This window comes from Scyliorhinus torazame, chromosome 22, assembly GCF_047496885.1.
Source record: "Scyliorhinus torazame isolate Kashiwa2021f chromosome 22, sScyTor2.1, whole genome shotgun sequence".
Lineage (NCBI taxonomy): Eukaryota > Metazoa > Chordata > Chondrichthyes > Carcharhiniformes > Scyliorhinidae > Scyliorhinus > Scyliorhinus torazame.
The window spans coordinates 96,928,437-96,943,105 of record NC_092728.1 but is presented as its reverse complement, the minus strand read 5'-3'; the positions used below and the strand labels follow the sequence as shown (position 1 = coordinate 96,943,105).

At 47.5% G+C, this 14,669-nt stretch overlaps 1 protein-coding gene across 2 annotated transcripts in view; it reads left to right on the top strand.

Annotated features, from left to right (window-relative positions):
- The window catches only part of ass1 (argininosuccinate synthase 1), a 165,691-nt gene that overhangs the window by 11,301 nt on the left and 139,721 nt on the right, over nucleotides 1-14,669 (top strand). For both annotated transcript variants that reach the window (XM_072488677.1, XM_072488678.1), the window contains exon 3: nucleotides 14,187-14,255. In XM_072488677.1, the coding sequence (XP_072344778.1) occupies nucleotides 14,187-14,255 (69 nt within the window). The remainder of the gene's footprint in view (nucleotides 1-14,186; nucleotides 14,256-14,669) is intronic.

The window sequence follows — 14,669 nt, the reverse complement described above, 5'->3', positions numbered from 1 at the left end:
ACCAGCGCCGCAAGAATCACGCCCGGCCGCTCGGAGAATCGCTGCTCACCGTTTGCGAGCGGCGATTCTCCGACCCAAATGGGCCGAGCGGCCGCCCCAACACGACAGGTTCGCGCCGGTGCCGTCCACACCTGGTCGCTGCCGGAGGGAACTGCGCGGGAACGCTGGGGGGGGGGGGGGGGGGGGGCGGCCTGGGGGAGGGGGGTTCCTGCACCAGAGGGGGCTTCCGATGGGGTCTGGCCCACGATCGGTGCCTCTTAAAGGAGGACCTCCTTTCCTCCGCCGCCTCGCAAGTTCCATCCGCCATCTTCTTGCAGGGCGGCCTCAGGGAGGACGGCAACCACGCATGCGCGGGTGACGTCATTGACGCGACGCCGACCACATCATTGATGCGCCGTCGGTTTTTATGCGCCGCCAAGGCCCAGCGCATGTAAAATACGCGACGCCGCTCCTGGCCCCCCGGGGGCTGGGAGCGGGCTCCGACGGCGGAGTGAAACACTCCGGTTTTCACTCTGGCGTCGGGACTTTGCCTCGATTTCGGAGAATCGCGCCCAGAATGCTTTCTATGGTAAGAGTTATCGTGGATATGCCGAATTTTCTTAGTTTCCTGAGGAAGTATAGGCACTGTTGTGCTTTCTTGGTGGTTGCGTCGACGTGGGTGGACCAGGACCAGGACAGATTTTTGGAGATGTGTACTCCAAAGAATTTGAAACTACCAGCCATCCCCACTAACCAACACCCGTTGCTGCTGACAGGGGTGTGTACAGTACTTTGCTTCCTAAAGTCACTGACCAGCTCTTTAGTTTTGCTGGCATTGAGGATTACATTGTTGTCGCTGCACCATTCCACTAGGTTCTCTATCTCCGTCCTGTATTCTGACTCGTTATTCAAAATCAGCAGCAAACCTGTAGATGGAGTTGGAACCCAATTTTGCCACGCAGTCGAATGTGTACAGGGAGTATAGTAGGGGGCTAAGTATGCAGCCTTGCGGGACCCGGTATTGAGGACTATTGTGGAGGAGGTGTTGTTGCTTATTCTTACTGATTGTGGTCTGTGGGTCAGAAAGTCGAGGATCCAGTTGCAGAGTGAGGAGCCAAGTCCTAGGTTTTGGAGTCTTGATATGAGCTTGGCTGGGATTATGGTGTTGAAGGCGGAGCTGTAGACAATAAATAGGAGCCTGATGTAGGAGTCCTTGATGTCAAGATGCTCTAGGGATGAGTGTAGGGCCAAGGAGATGGCGTCTGCTGTGGACCGGTTGCGGCGGTATGCACATTGCAGGGGATCCAGGCATTCTGGGAGTATGGAGGTGATGCACTTCAGGACCAACCTCTCGAAGCACTTCATTACGACTGAAGTCAGAGCCACCGGGCGGTAGTCATTGAACATAAGAACTAAGGAGCATGAATAGGCCATCTGGCCCCTCGAGCCTGCTCCGCCATTCAATGAGATCATGGCTGATCTTTTGTGGACTCAGCTCCACTTTGTGGCCCGAACACCATAACCCTTAATTTCTTTATTCTTCAAAAAACTATCTACCTTTATCTTAAAAATATTTAATGAAGGAGCCTCTACTGCTTCACTGGGCAAGGAATTCCATAGTTTCACAACCCTTTGGGTGAAGAAGTTCCTCCTAAACTCAGTCCTAAATCTACTTCCCCTTATTTTGAGGCTATGCCCCTAGTTCTGCTTTCACCCACCAGTGGAAACAACCTGCCCGCATCTATCTTATCTATTACCTTCATAATTTTATATGTTTCTATAAGATCCCCCCTCATCCTTCTAAATTCCAACGAGTACAGTCCTAGTCTACTCAACCTCTCCTCGTAATCCAACCCCTTCAACTCTGGGATTAACCTAGTGAATCTCCTCTGCACACCCTCCAGTGCCAGTACGTCCTTTCTCACGTAAGGAGACCAAAACTGAACACAATACGCCAGGTGTGGCCTCACTAACACCGTATACAATTGTAGCATAACCTCCCTAGTCTTAAACTCCACCCCTCTAGCAATGAAGGACAAAATTCCATTCGCCTTCTTAATCACCTGTTGCACCTGTAAACCAACTTTTTGCGACTCATGCACCAGCACACCCAGGTCTCTCTGCACAGCAGCATGTGTTAATATTTTATCATTTAAATAATAATCCCTTTTGCTGTTATCCCTACCAAAATGGATAACCTCACATTTGTCAACATTGTATTCCATCTGCCAGACCCTAGCCCATTCACTTAGCCTATCCAAATCCCTCTGCAGACTTCCAGTATCCTCCTGTACTTTTTGCTTTAGTATCGTCTGCAACTTGGACACATTGCCCTTGGTCCCCAACTCCAAATCATCTAAGTAAATTGTGAACAATTGTGGGCCCAACACTGATCCCTGAGGGACACCACTAGCTACTGATTGCCAACCAGAGAAACACCCATTAATCCCCACTCTTTGCTTTCTATTAATTAACCAATCCTCTATACATGCTACTACTTTCTCCTTAATGCCATGCATCTTTATCTTATGCAGCAACCTTTTGTGTGGCACCTTGTCAAAGGCTTTCTGGAAATCCAGATGTACCACATCCATTGGCTCCCCGTTATCTACCGCACTGGTAATGTCCTCAAAAAATTCCACTAAATTAGTTAGGCACGACCTACCCTTTATGAACACATGCTGCATCTGCCCAATGGGACAATTTCCATCCAGATGCCTCGCTATTTCTTCCTTGATGATAGATTCGAGCATCTTCCCTACTACCGAAATTAAGCTCACTGGCCTATAATTACCCGCTTTCTGCCTACCTCCTTTTTTAAACAGTGGTGTCACGTTTGCTACTTTCCAATCCGCCGGGACCACCCCAGAGTCTAGTGAATTTTGGTAAATTATCACTAGTGCATTTGCAATTTCCTTAGCCATCTCTTTTAGCACTCTGGGATGCATTCCATCAGGGCCAGGAGACTTGTCTACCTCTAGCCCCATTAGCTTGCCCATCACTACCTCCTTAGTGATAACAATCCTCTCAAGGTCTTCACCTGTCATAGCCTCATTTCTATCAGTCACTGGCATGTTATTTGTGTCTTCCACTGTGAAGACCGACCCAAAAAAACTGTTCAGTTCCTCAACCATTTCCTCATCTCCCATTATTAAATCTCCCTTCTCATCCTCTAAAGGACCAATATTTACCTTAGCCACTCTTTTTTGTTTTATATATTTGTAGAAACTTTTACTCTCTTTATATTCTGAGCAAGTTTACTCTCATAATCTATCTTACTCATCTTTATAGCTTTTTTAGTAGCTTTCTGTTGCCCCTAAAGATTTCCCAGTCCTCTAGTCTCCCACTAAACTTTGCCACTTTGTATGCTTTTTCCTTCAATTTGATACTCTCCCTTATTTCCTTAGATATCCACGGTCGGTTTTCCCTCTTTCTACCGTCCTTCCTTTTTGCTGGTATAAACCTTTGCTGAGCACCGTGAAAAATCACTTGGAAGGTTCTCTACTGTTCCTCAACTGTTTCACCATAAAGTCTTTGCTCCCAGTCTACCTTAGCTAGTTCTTCTCTCATCCCATTGTAATCTCCTTTGTTTAAGCACAAAACACTAGTGTTTGATTTTACCTTCTCACCCTCCATCTGTATTTTAAATTCCACCATATTATGAACGCTCCTTCCGAGAGGATCCCTAACTATGAGATCCTGAATCAATCCTGTCTCATTACATAGGACCAGATCTAGGACCGCTTATTCCCTCGTAGGTTCCATTACATACTGTTCTAGGAAACTATCGTGGATACATTCTATAAACTCCTCCTCCAGGCTGCCTTGACTGACCTGGTTAAACCAATCGACATGTAGATTAAAATCCCCCATGATAACTGCTGTACCATTTCTACATGCATCCGTTATTTCTTTGTTTATTGCCTGTCCCACCATAATGTTACTATTTGGTGGCCTATAGACTACTCCTATCAGTGACCTTTTCACCTTACTATTCCTGATTACCACCCAAATGGATTCAACCTTATCCTCCATAGCACCGATGTCATCCCTTACTATTGCCCGGATGTCATCCTTAAATAACAGAGCTACACCACCTCCCTTACCATCCACTCTGTTCTTCCGAATAGTTTGATACCCTCGGATATTTAACTCCCAGTCGTGACCATCCTGTAACCATGTTTCAGTAATGGCCACTAAATCATAGTCATTCACGATGATTTGCGCCATCAACTCATTTACCTTATTCCGAATACTACGAGCATTCAGGTAAAGTACACTTATGTTGGCTTTTTTACCTCTGTTTTGAATCTTAACACCTCAACCAGTAACCTCTCCTAAGTTATATTTCCTCAACTTTTCTCCTAATTTTCCTTGTTGTTGAACCCATATCTTAATGTAACAACCTGCCATGTCACTTACCATTAATGTTTTTAACTTCCCGTTTTATTCCTTTTAGTATTATTGGTCCTATTCACTGAGCTCCCCTCAGTCACTGTACCTTCTACTGTCGCCCTTATTGATTTTTGACTATGGCTTCTCTGCCTTACACTTTCCCCCCTACTGCCTTTTGTTTCTGTCCCTGTTTTACTACCTTCCAACTTCCTGCATCGGTTCCCATCCCCCTGCCACATTAGTTTAAACCCTCCCCAGCAGCTCTAGCAAACACCCCCCATAGGACATCGGTTCCAGTCCTGCCCTGGTGCAGACCGTCCGATTTATACTGGTCCCACCTCTCCCAGAACCGGTTCCAATGCCCCAGGAATTTGAATCCCTCCCTCGTGCACCATCTCTCGAGCCACGCATTCATCCTATCTATCCTGACATTCCTACTCTGACTAGCTCGTGGCACTGGTAGCAATCCTGAGATTACTACCTTTGAGGCCCTACTTTTTAGTTTAACTCCCAACTCCCTGAATTCAGCTTGTAGGATCTCGTCCTACAAGCAACGGTACGTTGCCTGCTTCTTCTTTGGCACCGATGATGGTGGTCTTCGTGAAGCAGGTGGGAACCTCGGAGCAGAGTAAGGACAGGTTAAAGATGTCCACAAACTCATCTGCCAGCTGGTCCGGACCCGTCGCCTTCCGAGGATTCACTTTCAGGAAGGCCGATCTGATTTCAGAAGCTGTGTTGGTGGGTATGGGTGTGTTATGGGCTGCTGGGACACTCAACAGCTGATCGTTTGTTTCCTGCTCGAACCGAGCATAGAATGCATTGAGTTCATTGGAGAGGGGTGTACTGCTGCTGGAGATACTGCTCGGCTTCGCTTTGTCGCCCGTTATGTTGTTTAGGCCTTGCCACAACCGCCGAGAGTCTGTAACGCTAGTCTGTGACTCTAGCTTGGTCCGATGTTCTCTCTTGGCATCTCGGATGGCTTTGCGGAGGTCGTACCTGGATTTCTTGTATAAGTCAGGGTCGCCTGACTTGAACGCCTCAGACCTGTCCTTCAGTAGGGAGTCAATCTCGCAATTGATCCATGGTTTCCGGTTGGGGGGTGTATGTACTGCATTCTTTGGCACCAGTCGTTCACGCATTTGCTGATGTGAAGTTTGTGACGGTGGTGGCATACTCATTTAAGTTGGTCGCTGAGTTCTTAAATATGGACCAGTCCACTGTCTCTAAGCAGTCACGTAGGAGCTCTTCTGTTTCCTCGGACCATCATGTGCAGAATATGGTCCAAATTCATATTTATAATAAGTAAAAAAATTAGGCTATGTGATCTATTTCCGGCTTCCTTTTTTCTTATCTGATAGACCGAGGATTGGTTTGTCTATTCCCTAGCATTCTTTTTGCCAGCTGTTTTTGCATATCTATAGTCTTAACATACAAGCACTTCAAGGAAATGAAATGTGATCCTTTTGAGATAATATTAGCTAAGCATGTCACATTACCATGTATGTATGTATGTATAGAGTATTCAGCATCTGTTCTTTTTGCTATTAATAACCTCAATCCGTATTTTCAATACATCATAAAATAAGTTCCACTGGTCTGAGGAATAATTCTGTTGAAATTCTTGTTTGCTCATTTCTTTTATCAGGAATATAATTTTTAAATTGTCTCTCAAAGTCGTCCTTTGGTAATACTTACAGCATTAATGCACTATTCTTTGTTTTTGATTCCTCTTCATTTTGCATGTGCTTGAGGAAGGCTGATACCATCTTAAATCACGTTCAGCAGAAGTTATTTAAAATAACTTTTCATTATTACAAAATAAAACCACAATAATTGCCAACTACTGCCAGATACAGTACAAAAATAACATATAGCAGTTAGTCTCACTTCAATGTGTCTATGCTGGATCTACCCAGCACATGGGACATAACACCCAAGCGGGTGCCGTTAGCACTGGTTTCCACAAACATGGACCAGGCGTACCAGCACTTGGAAGGTCTCCCAAGTGATCGGGAGACCTTGGCTGGTTGGACTCTGGGCAGGGTGCTATCTTGCACCACTGATGCCACCCAGGTACTGTGGCAGTGTCACCCTGGCAGTGCCACCCTGTCACTGTCAGGGTGCCCAGGTGGCATCATGCAGGTGCTGAGGATCGGACCCAGGGTGCCTTACCCTTATGAGGTTGGGTGCAGGGGGGCTCAATGACCCTCTTATTGGTGCGTTGGTTGGTTCTGGAGATCGTGATGGGGAGGGGCCTAGAGATTGGGGAGCCATTTAAAAATGGAGTGAAGTGTGGCATCGGTGGGCTGTTCCACGCCAAGGCCCAGAAATGAAGCAGAATCCCGTTTAATAGCGGGCGCAGCCCCGGGAAACAACTGGCTAAACGCACTTGATGCGGGAATCTGTTTCATTTCCGTTAAATCGTGCCCACAGAGAAAGTAACACACCCATCCCACACAAGAATAATAAAAAACAAACTGGAACAAGAAACTGCAGCAAGTCCCCATAACACATGTCCTCCCCAAAAATAAGTTTCCTTATAAATAACAATTAACTCGCCCCAGTCCATGCTTCTTCACCCCAACCATAACCCTTCTCAGGCGCATCAAAATAATAGTCTTTCGAATCAAAAGTCATTTGTAGGTGTTATATTCCTTGTCTTGGTCTCCATGATTGCCAGACATGTAGTGTTGACAAAGAATATAAAAACTAAGAAGTTTAAATCAAAACTAAATTATTTTACAGTACTTGATCTTGATTAGGTTCACACACTTTACTGAGATAATAAAATAATAGTACAAATCTGTAATACAGCAATCAATAATCTCTCTAATTTATAAACTACACTATGACTCAACCTCACACTATCCTTCTACATTGAAATCTCCATCAGCTCTCCCCAACCTCACACTATCCTTCTACATTGAAATCTCCATCAGCTCTCCCCAGCATGCCTAGAGACACAGCCTTGTATATGATCACTTAGTAACGCCATCTAGTATTTTTTTTAATTTTTAAAAATATGTTTATTCAAATTTTTCCAACAATTTTTTAACAAACAAACCCCCCCCCATAACGAAAAGAAGAAAGAACACAAACACCACAATCAAAAATAATAAACTATTTATACATTAGGTTTCTCCCACATATATTAACCCCCCCCCCCCCCCAGGGTTGCTGCTGCTGCTGACCTCCTCCTAGCGCTCCGCGAGATTGTCTAGGAACGGTTGCCACCGCCTGAAGAACCCCTGCACAGACGCTGTCAAGGCAAACTTTATCCTCTCCAGCTTAATGAACCCTGCCATGTCAACGCCATCTAGTGTTGAGTTACATGTAGTCTCCCTTGTTAACCCTTACTACACTTATACATATTACAGTAGGCGTGAACCCTTACTACACTTGTACTATACATATCATTACAGTAGGTGTGAAGGGTAAACCACCCGAAACCGCTCTCCACTCTTGTGTAATGTAGCCCTGGCCTTGTTCAATGCCATCGCCTTTTAGCCAATTCTGGTCCCACATCTTGACCCTGCCATTGTTGTCCTTCACCCACCTCTGGATTCATTCTTTTTCCTGGTAGCTGTGGAACCTGATGATGATTGCCCATGGTGGTTCGCCTGAAAGGGGCTTCTGCCGGAGTGACTGGCAGGCCTGATTTAGCTCAGGAGGGGATGATATTCCATCCTCCCCCACCATCTTCCCAAACACCTATGACATAAATTCGATTGGATTTGGGCCCTCTACTCCCTCCGGCAACCCCACGATCTGAAGGTTCTACCTCCTGGAGCAATTCTCCAAATCATCCACCTCGGTACTCAGTGTTTTGTTAACACCGGCCAGCATTGCCATCTCAGCCTCCAGTGAGAATCCAGTCGCTGATGCGAAAGAGCTGCCTCCACACCCTGCGTCATACACCCTTACCATTACGACAATCTTCACCAGTGCCGAATGAATTGGAGCCAAAGCCACTTCCATTGAACTATGGTATCTTTATACCCCCCTCCCCCTTCCCACCGGTGACGAACAGCTCCTCAAACATGGTCACATACATCCCCCAGCCTTCCGCTGTTTCTTGAATTCTGCTGCCAAGATGCCTGTAAGCATCTCAATCGTGAACAAAGTGACCTGAGTCACTGTAGCGGCCTCTGCCATTTTCTCGACAGATGAGCCATTTTCTCGACAGATGAGCCTCGAGAGGCTTCCAAATCGAATGATGATTCTTTAGTTGCTGGCTTCTTGGACCGAGAGCTTTTCAGCATTTTTCTCATGTGGGACCCTTGTCCCATCGAATTATTAAGTTTTAACCCAAACACCCACCAGGAACCTGGGCAAAAAGGGCCAAAAACAAAATATCCAGATGGGAACCACCTCATGAGCGACTTGCTGCCACCGGACGTCCCACCTGACCATTAAAGTTGTTTTTTTGAAATATATATATATTTTTTTTATGTATTTTATTCCAACATATATAAATGGTTACAAAACATAATCAATTTGGGGAACAAACACCCCAACACTCAACTATACAGTTTTATGAATTTTCCCCTTTTTCACCTCACCCCCCCCCCCCCCCCCCCCCCCGTGGCGAACATCCTCCACCTTGCCGTGAAGCCCTCTGCTTAATTTGTACTTCATCTTTTCCAACCGAAGAAAGTCATCCAAGCCGCCACCCCTGCGTTGCTGACCACCACACCAGCAGAATACTTCGCCGGGCAATCAGAGAGGCGAAGGCCACAACATCGGCTCTCCTCCCCTCTCTGGCTTCTCCGATATCTCAAATATCACCTCCAATGGGTCCAGACTTCAACCTCTACCCCCACTATCTTTGTTAGCGCCACAAACACTCCTGCCCAACATCTCCCCAATGTTTCGCAGCCCCAGAACTTATGAACATGTTTCGCTGGTCCTCGCCCACATTTCTCACACTCATCTGTTACTCCCAGGAAGAACCCACTCATTTTTGCCCGGGTCATGTGTACCCTGTGTACCATCTTGAACTGTATCTTTTAGCACAGGAAGTCCAGTTATTTGTCTGCACTTTTTCAGGTATCCTGGGCGGGATTCTCCGTAATCGGCACGATGTCCGCCGACCGGCGCCAAAAACGGCGCGAATCAGTCCGGCATCGCGCCGCCCCAATGGTGTGGAATTCTCCGCATCATGAGGGGCCGAGCCCGCACCTTGAGAGGCTAGGCCCGCGCCGGACTGATTTCCGCCCCGCCAGCTGGCGGGAAAGGCCTTTGGTGCCCCGCCAGCTGGCTCGGAAATGACATCTCCGGGCGGCGCAATAGGGCAGCACGGTAGCCTTGTGGATAGCACAATTGCTTCACAGCTCCAGGGTCCCAGGTTCGATTCCGGCTTGGGTCACTGTCTGTGCGGAGTCTGCACATCCTCTCCGTGTGTGCGTGGGTTTCCTCCGGGTGCTCCGGTTTCCTCCCACAGTCCAAAGATGTGCAGGTTAGGTGGATTGGCCATGATAAATTGCCCTTAGTGTCCAAAATTGCCCTTAGTGTTGGGTGGGGTTGCTGGGTTATGGGGATAGGGTGGCGGTGTTGACCTTTGGTAGGGTGCTCTTTCCAAGAGCCGGTGCAGACTCGATGGGCCGAATGGCCTCCTTCTGCACTGTAAATTCTATGATAATCTGTGGGCGGGAGCGTCAGCAGCCACTGATGGCATTCCCGCACATGCGCAGTGGAGGGAGTCACTTCTGCCTCCGTCATGGTGGGGACCGTGGCGAAGGCGGAAGGGAAAGAGTGCCCCCACGGCACAGGCCCGCCCGCGGATCGGTGGGCCCTGATCGCGGGCCAGGCCACCGTGGGGGCACCCCCAAGGGCCAGATCGCCCCAGGACCCCGGAGGCCGCCCGCACCGCCTTGTCCCGCCGGTAAGATAGGTGGTTTAATCTACGCCGGCGGGACAGGCATTTTAGCAGCGGGACTTCGGCCCATCGCGGGCCGGAGAATCGCCGGGGGGGGGGAGCCGCCAACCGGCCCCGCGCGATTCCCACCCCAGCCGAATATCCGGTGCCGGAGAATTCGGCAACCGGCGGGGGCGGGATTCACGCCAGCCCCCGGCGATTCTCCGACCCGGCGGGGGGTCGGAGAACCCCGCCCCCTGTATTTATTATTCATCTTGCTTTTCTAGCCATTTTAAAAAATTTAAAAATTTAGACTTTGACTAGCCTAAAGATATTTCATTGGTGCAGATGGTGCATTCTGGGGACTGGTGGGAGGAGGGTGGGCCTCTCCAGGTGATCCAGCCGGTTGGTCAGCCTCTGGCCAGATTGGCATCCTGGCACTGCTGGTGCTGCCCAGGCACCTTGGCACTGCCAGTCTGGCATTGCCATCTGGGTGCCACTCTGGCACCTGGGCACTGCCAGGCTGGTTGTGCCGAGATGTCAAACTGGCATTTTGTGCACATCTGGGATTGCGTCCAGGGATGCCCTGCCGGTATGTGGTGGGGTGCAGGGGGCTCGGGGATTCCCCAACAGGTGAGTTGGGGCATTGAGCCCAAACGGGGGTTGTTTTCTGAGGTTGAGGGATTGGGGCACCATTTTAAAAATGTCGCCCTGATCTCTTCTTGTGCTGAGGAACACCGCTCACCGAGCTCCTGTGTGCAGAAAATTACGCTAAAGTGCAGCCTCAGGGGTGGGGATGTGGATGTTTGAGGGGGGGGGGGGTTCTGTGCCAGGGTCCAGAAACGAAACAGTGTCGTTCGATAGCGAGGTCGTTCCTGGCGCCTCGAATCCTACCCAGAACTGACTTTTTTAGTTAAATTGTGCCCAATGAATTACTTCTGAAGTTTCGCTGTTTCTTCTTTCTCATACATTCACTCTTTCTCACCTTGCCCACCCAAAAAAGGTCACTGATGCCAAATGTGATTCCCTATGCTGGGAATACCTGTATCCACATTCTTAAAGGGAGCTTGAGGCTGGAAACTCGAATGAGATGAGGCACTCTGCTCCCTTGGTAGGTGGAAACAGGCTGTATGTGGAGCAGAGGTAAAGGTTCTTGTCTGAATGCCCAAAGATCGGGGATGAAAGCCTCCTTGCCCTCAACTGCACTACAGAAGGCCTGCCCTGGAGGATCCTTACTGGACCCACAATCTTATGATTAGCAATGAGCATAATCCTGATGTCACTCTCTGGATAGTATTCCAGAATTTTTGGCCCTCTAGACCTCTAATTCCAAAATTGCCCCAATCTTTGACCTTTTGTAGAGCTGAAGGTGGCAATTTCTGCACAGTTATAGTTCCACAGAAGTGTTTATCAACCTAAAATTGATGACATTACAGTTGCTTGTGAGCTAGGTAGCTTTTCCACAGGTGACAATGACAATGGCTGGAATTCTAAACACCCCCCACACCCTAGAGTAGGCTACCATGGCTGGAGGAGGGTGGGCCTAAAATTGGGTGCCCTGACCAGTATTTCACCAGTGGGGGTGGGTGGGGCTCTCTGCGTCCCATGGTGAGTGACCAATTAAATCCTGGCAGCCTCGTTGTGGGCCACGGGTGAGTTCCTTCAAAATAGTCCCTTGATGACCTGCAAACTAAGCTACTGTACCAAATCCCCAGTGTTTCAGCAAAACCTGAAACTGCTATATTCTTCCTCAATGGCAAATGAATAATTTTTCAAATTTCTTTAAAAAGTATTTTATTTTTCACATTTTCTTCCCAAATTTACACCCACCAACAGCAAACAATAATCAGTAACAAATGCAATGTCAATCCCCATTTCAATAACAACAATCCCATCCTCCCACCAAACAGCATCCCGCATGTTAACATAAACAAATAACAAAATGGAATCAGAAATCACCCATAGTCACCATTAACACATACAGACCCTCTCTCCCAACCCACCCCCCTAATGTTCAATGTAATCCAATTTAGTGCATAATAATAACGCCCATGAATTGTAGAACACTTCCATTCTTCCCCTCAGTTCAAATTTGACCTTCTCAAAAATCAAGAATTCCAGCAGGTCCCCTGCCACACCAAGGCACAGGGTGGAGAGGTTGATCTCCATCCCAACAGGATCCACCTTCGGGCGATCAAAGAGGCGAAGGCTACAACATCTGCCTCTGCACCCGTTTCCAACCCCAGCTTGTCCAACACCCCGAATATGGCATCCCTAGGGCCCGGGTCCAGATTACAATTTTTCAAACTTAGAGTCTTTTATCTCATTGTGTGATAATTTGGACTGGATTTAATGCAACCAGTGATGGCAGTAACCATGGCAGCCAGGCCCGCTTAATTTCAGGAGAGGTCTCATGTCAGTCTCCTGGCAACAGCCCTGATTAAGTCAGAGGGCAGAAGGGGCTGACATGGGTTTCCTGGCTGCCAGTGATAGGATGTCAGTTGGCTCATTAATGAATCAATTGATATCAATTATCCCTAAGCCTACCACAATTAGTTGGTGACCCAGGGATTAAATGGGAGCCTCACAGCTTTCCAACGCCTCCTGAATACTGCCCAGCAAATGCTGGTAGGTAGGCCAGTAACATTCTGGGGCTGGGTGTCTCCTTCATGGACCCAGTATCTGGAACAGGTGGGGCTGCTGAAAATCACCCCTGCCTTTGCATCCAAACACCTGCCTCACTTCTATGACCCCCACCTTGCCCTCATTCATCTGTGGCCTGGGTTCCTTGCTGATCCTGGACCTCTGATGGACACATTGCTCGTAGCTACCACTAGAACATAGAACTTACAGTGCAGAAGGAGGCCATTCGGCCCATCAAGTCTGCACCGACCCACTTAAGCCCTCACTTCCACCCCATCCCTGTAACCCAACAACCCCATCTAACCTTTTTGTTAACTAAGGGCAATTTATCATGGCCAATCCACCTAACCTGCACGTCTTTGGACTGTGGGAGGAAACCGGGGCACCTGGAGGAAACCCACGCAGATACCGCACAGTCAGTGACCCAGCGGGGAATCGAACCTGGGACCCTGGTGCTGTGAAGCCACAGTGCTATCCATAACTGCTCCCCCAGTATGGAGGAACAGAAAAGAGCTAACGTTTCGAGTGCAGATGACCCTGGGTGATCTGGACTCGAAATGTTAGCTCTTTTCTCTCCCTACAGATGCTGCCAGGCCTGCCGAACTTTTCCAGCATTTTCTTTTTAACCCAGCCCCTTGTTTTCTTCACTATATTTGATATATCTGTGTTTAGTTGCTCATGTGTTTTATCATTCAATATGGGAAAATTTTGGAAGGTAGAGGGCGGCACGGTAGCATGATGGTTAGCCCTGTTGCTTCACAGCGTCAGAATCCCAGGTTCGATTCCCGGCTTGGGTCACTGTCTGTGCGGAGTCTGCACGTTCCCCCCATATATGCGTGGGTTTCCTGCGGGTGCTCCGGTTTCCTCCCACAAGTCCCCAAAGACGTGCTATTAGATGAATTGGACATTCTGAATTCTCCCTCTGTGTACCGGAACAGGCCCCGGAATGTGGCGACTAGGGGCTTTTCACAATAACTTCACTGCAGTGTTAATGTAATAATAACGATTATTATTATTATTAAATAAAAATGCACAGGTTCAGGTATGTGATGTTCAAGTTTAAGACTGAAAGCCAGAAATATTTTATATAGACAGGCTGCCAGTTAGGATGGTTAAGGCCAAGCTTTGGACTCATAATAAACTATTAAAAGCTGAAATGCAAGATGGTAGGATTTGTACTCCTAAAGGATGAATTTTAATGGGCATGGTGTCCTTATACAACTTTAATTAATCTTATAATCTCTGGATTGTTTAGATTAATAATCTTTCTCAGCAAATATAATAATTTGTTCTTTTTCTCATTACAAAATAGGCTAACGTGGGACAGGATGAAGATTTTGAAGCTGCTGAAAAGAAAGCAGTTTCTCTGGGAGCTAAAAAGGTAAAGCCATTCTCTGTTGATTTATTTTAATGTATTAATGGGAGTCAGTGTTGCTAGAAAAGCCAAGAATTACTTTCCATTCTTAAGTGTCTTTAAGAAGGTGGTGGGAGTCACCTTGTTGAATAAAACTGAATGAATTGCTCGGCCATTTTAGAGGGCACTTAAGAGTCAGTCACATTGAAGTGAGCCTGGAACCTCACAAAGCCCTGAACGGGTAAGGATGGCAGATTTCCTTCCCTCAGCACGATGTTTTACAACAATCAAATAGTTTCATGGTCACAGTTGCTGGAACTAGCTTGTTTCAGATTTGTTTAATTAATTGAATTTAAATTTCTCAGCAGCCATGGTCAGATTTACATTCACGTCCCTGAATCATTATTCCAGACCACAAGATTGCTTCTCTAGTATTATGAT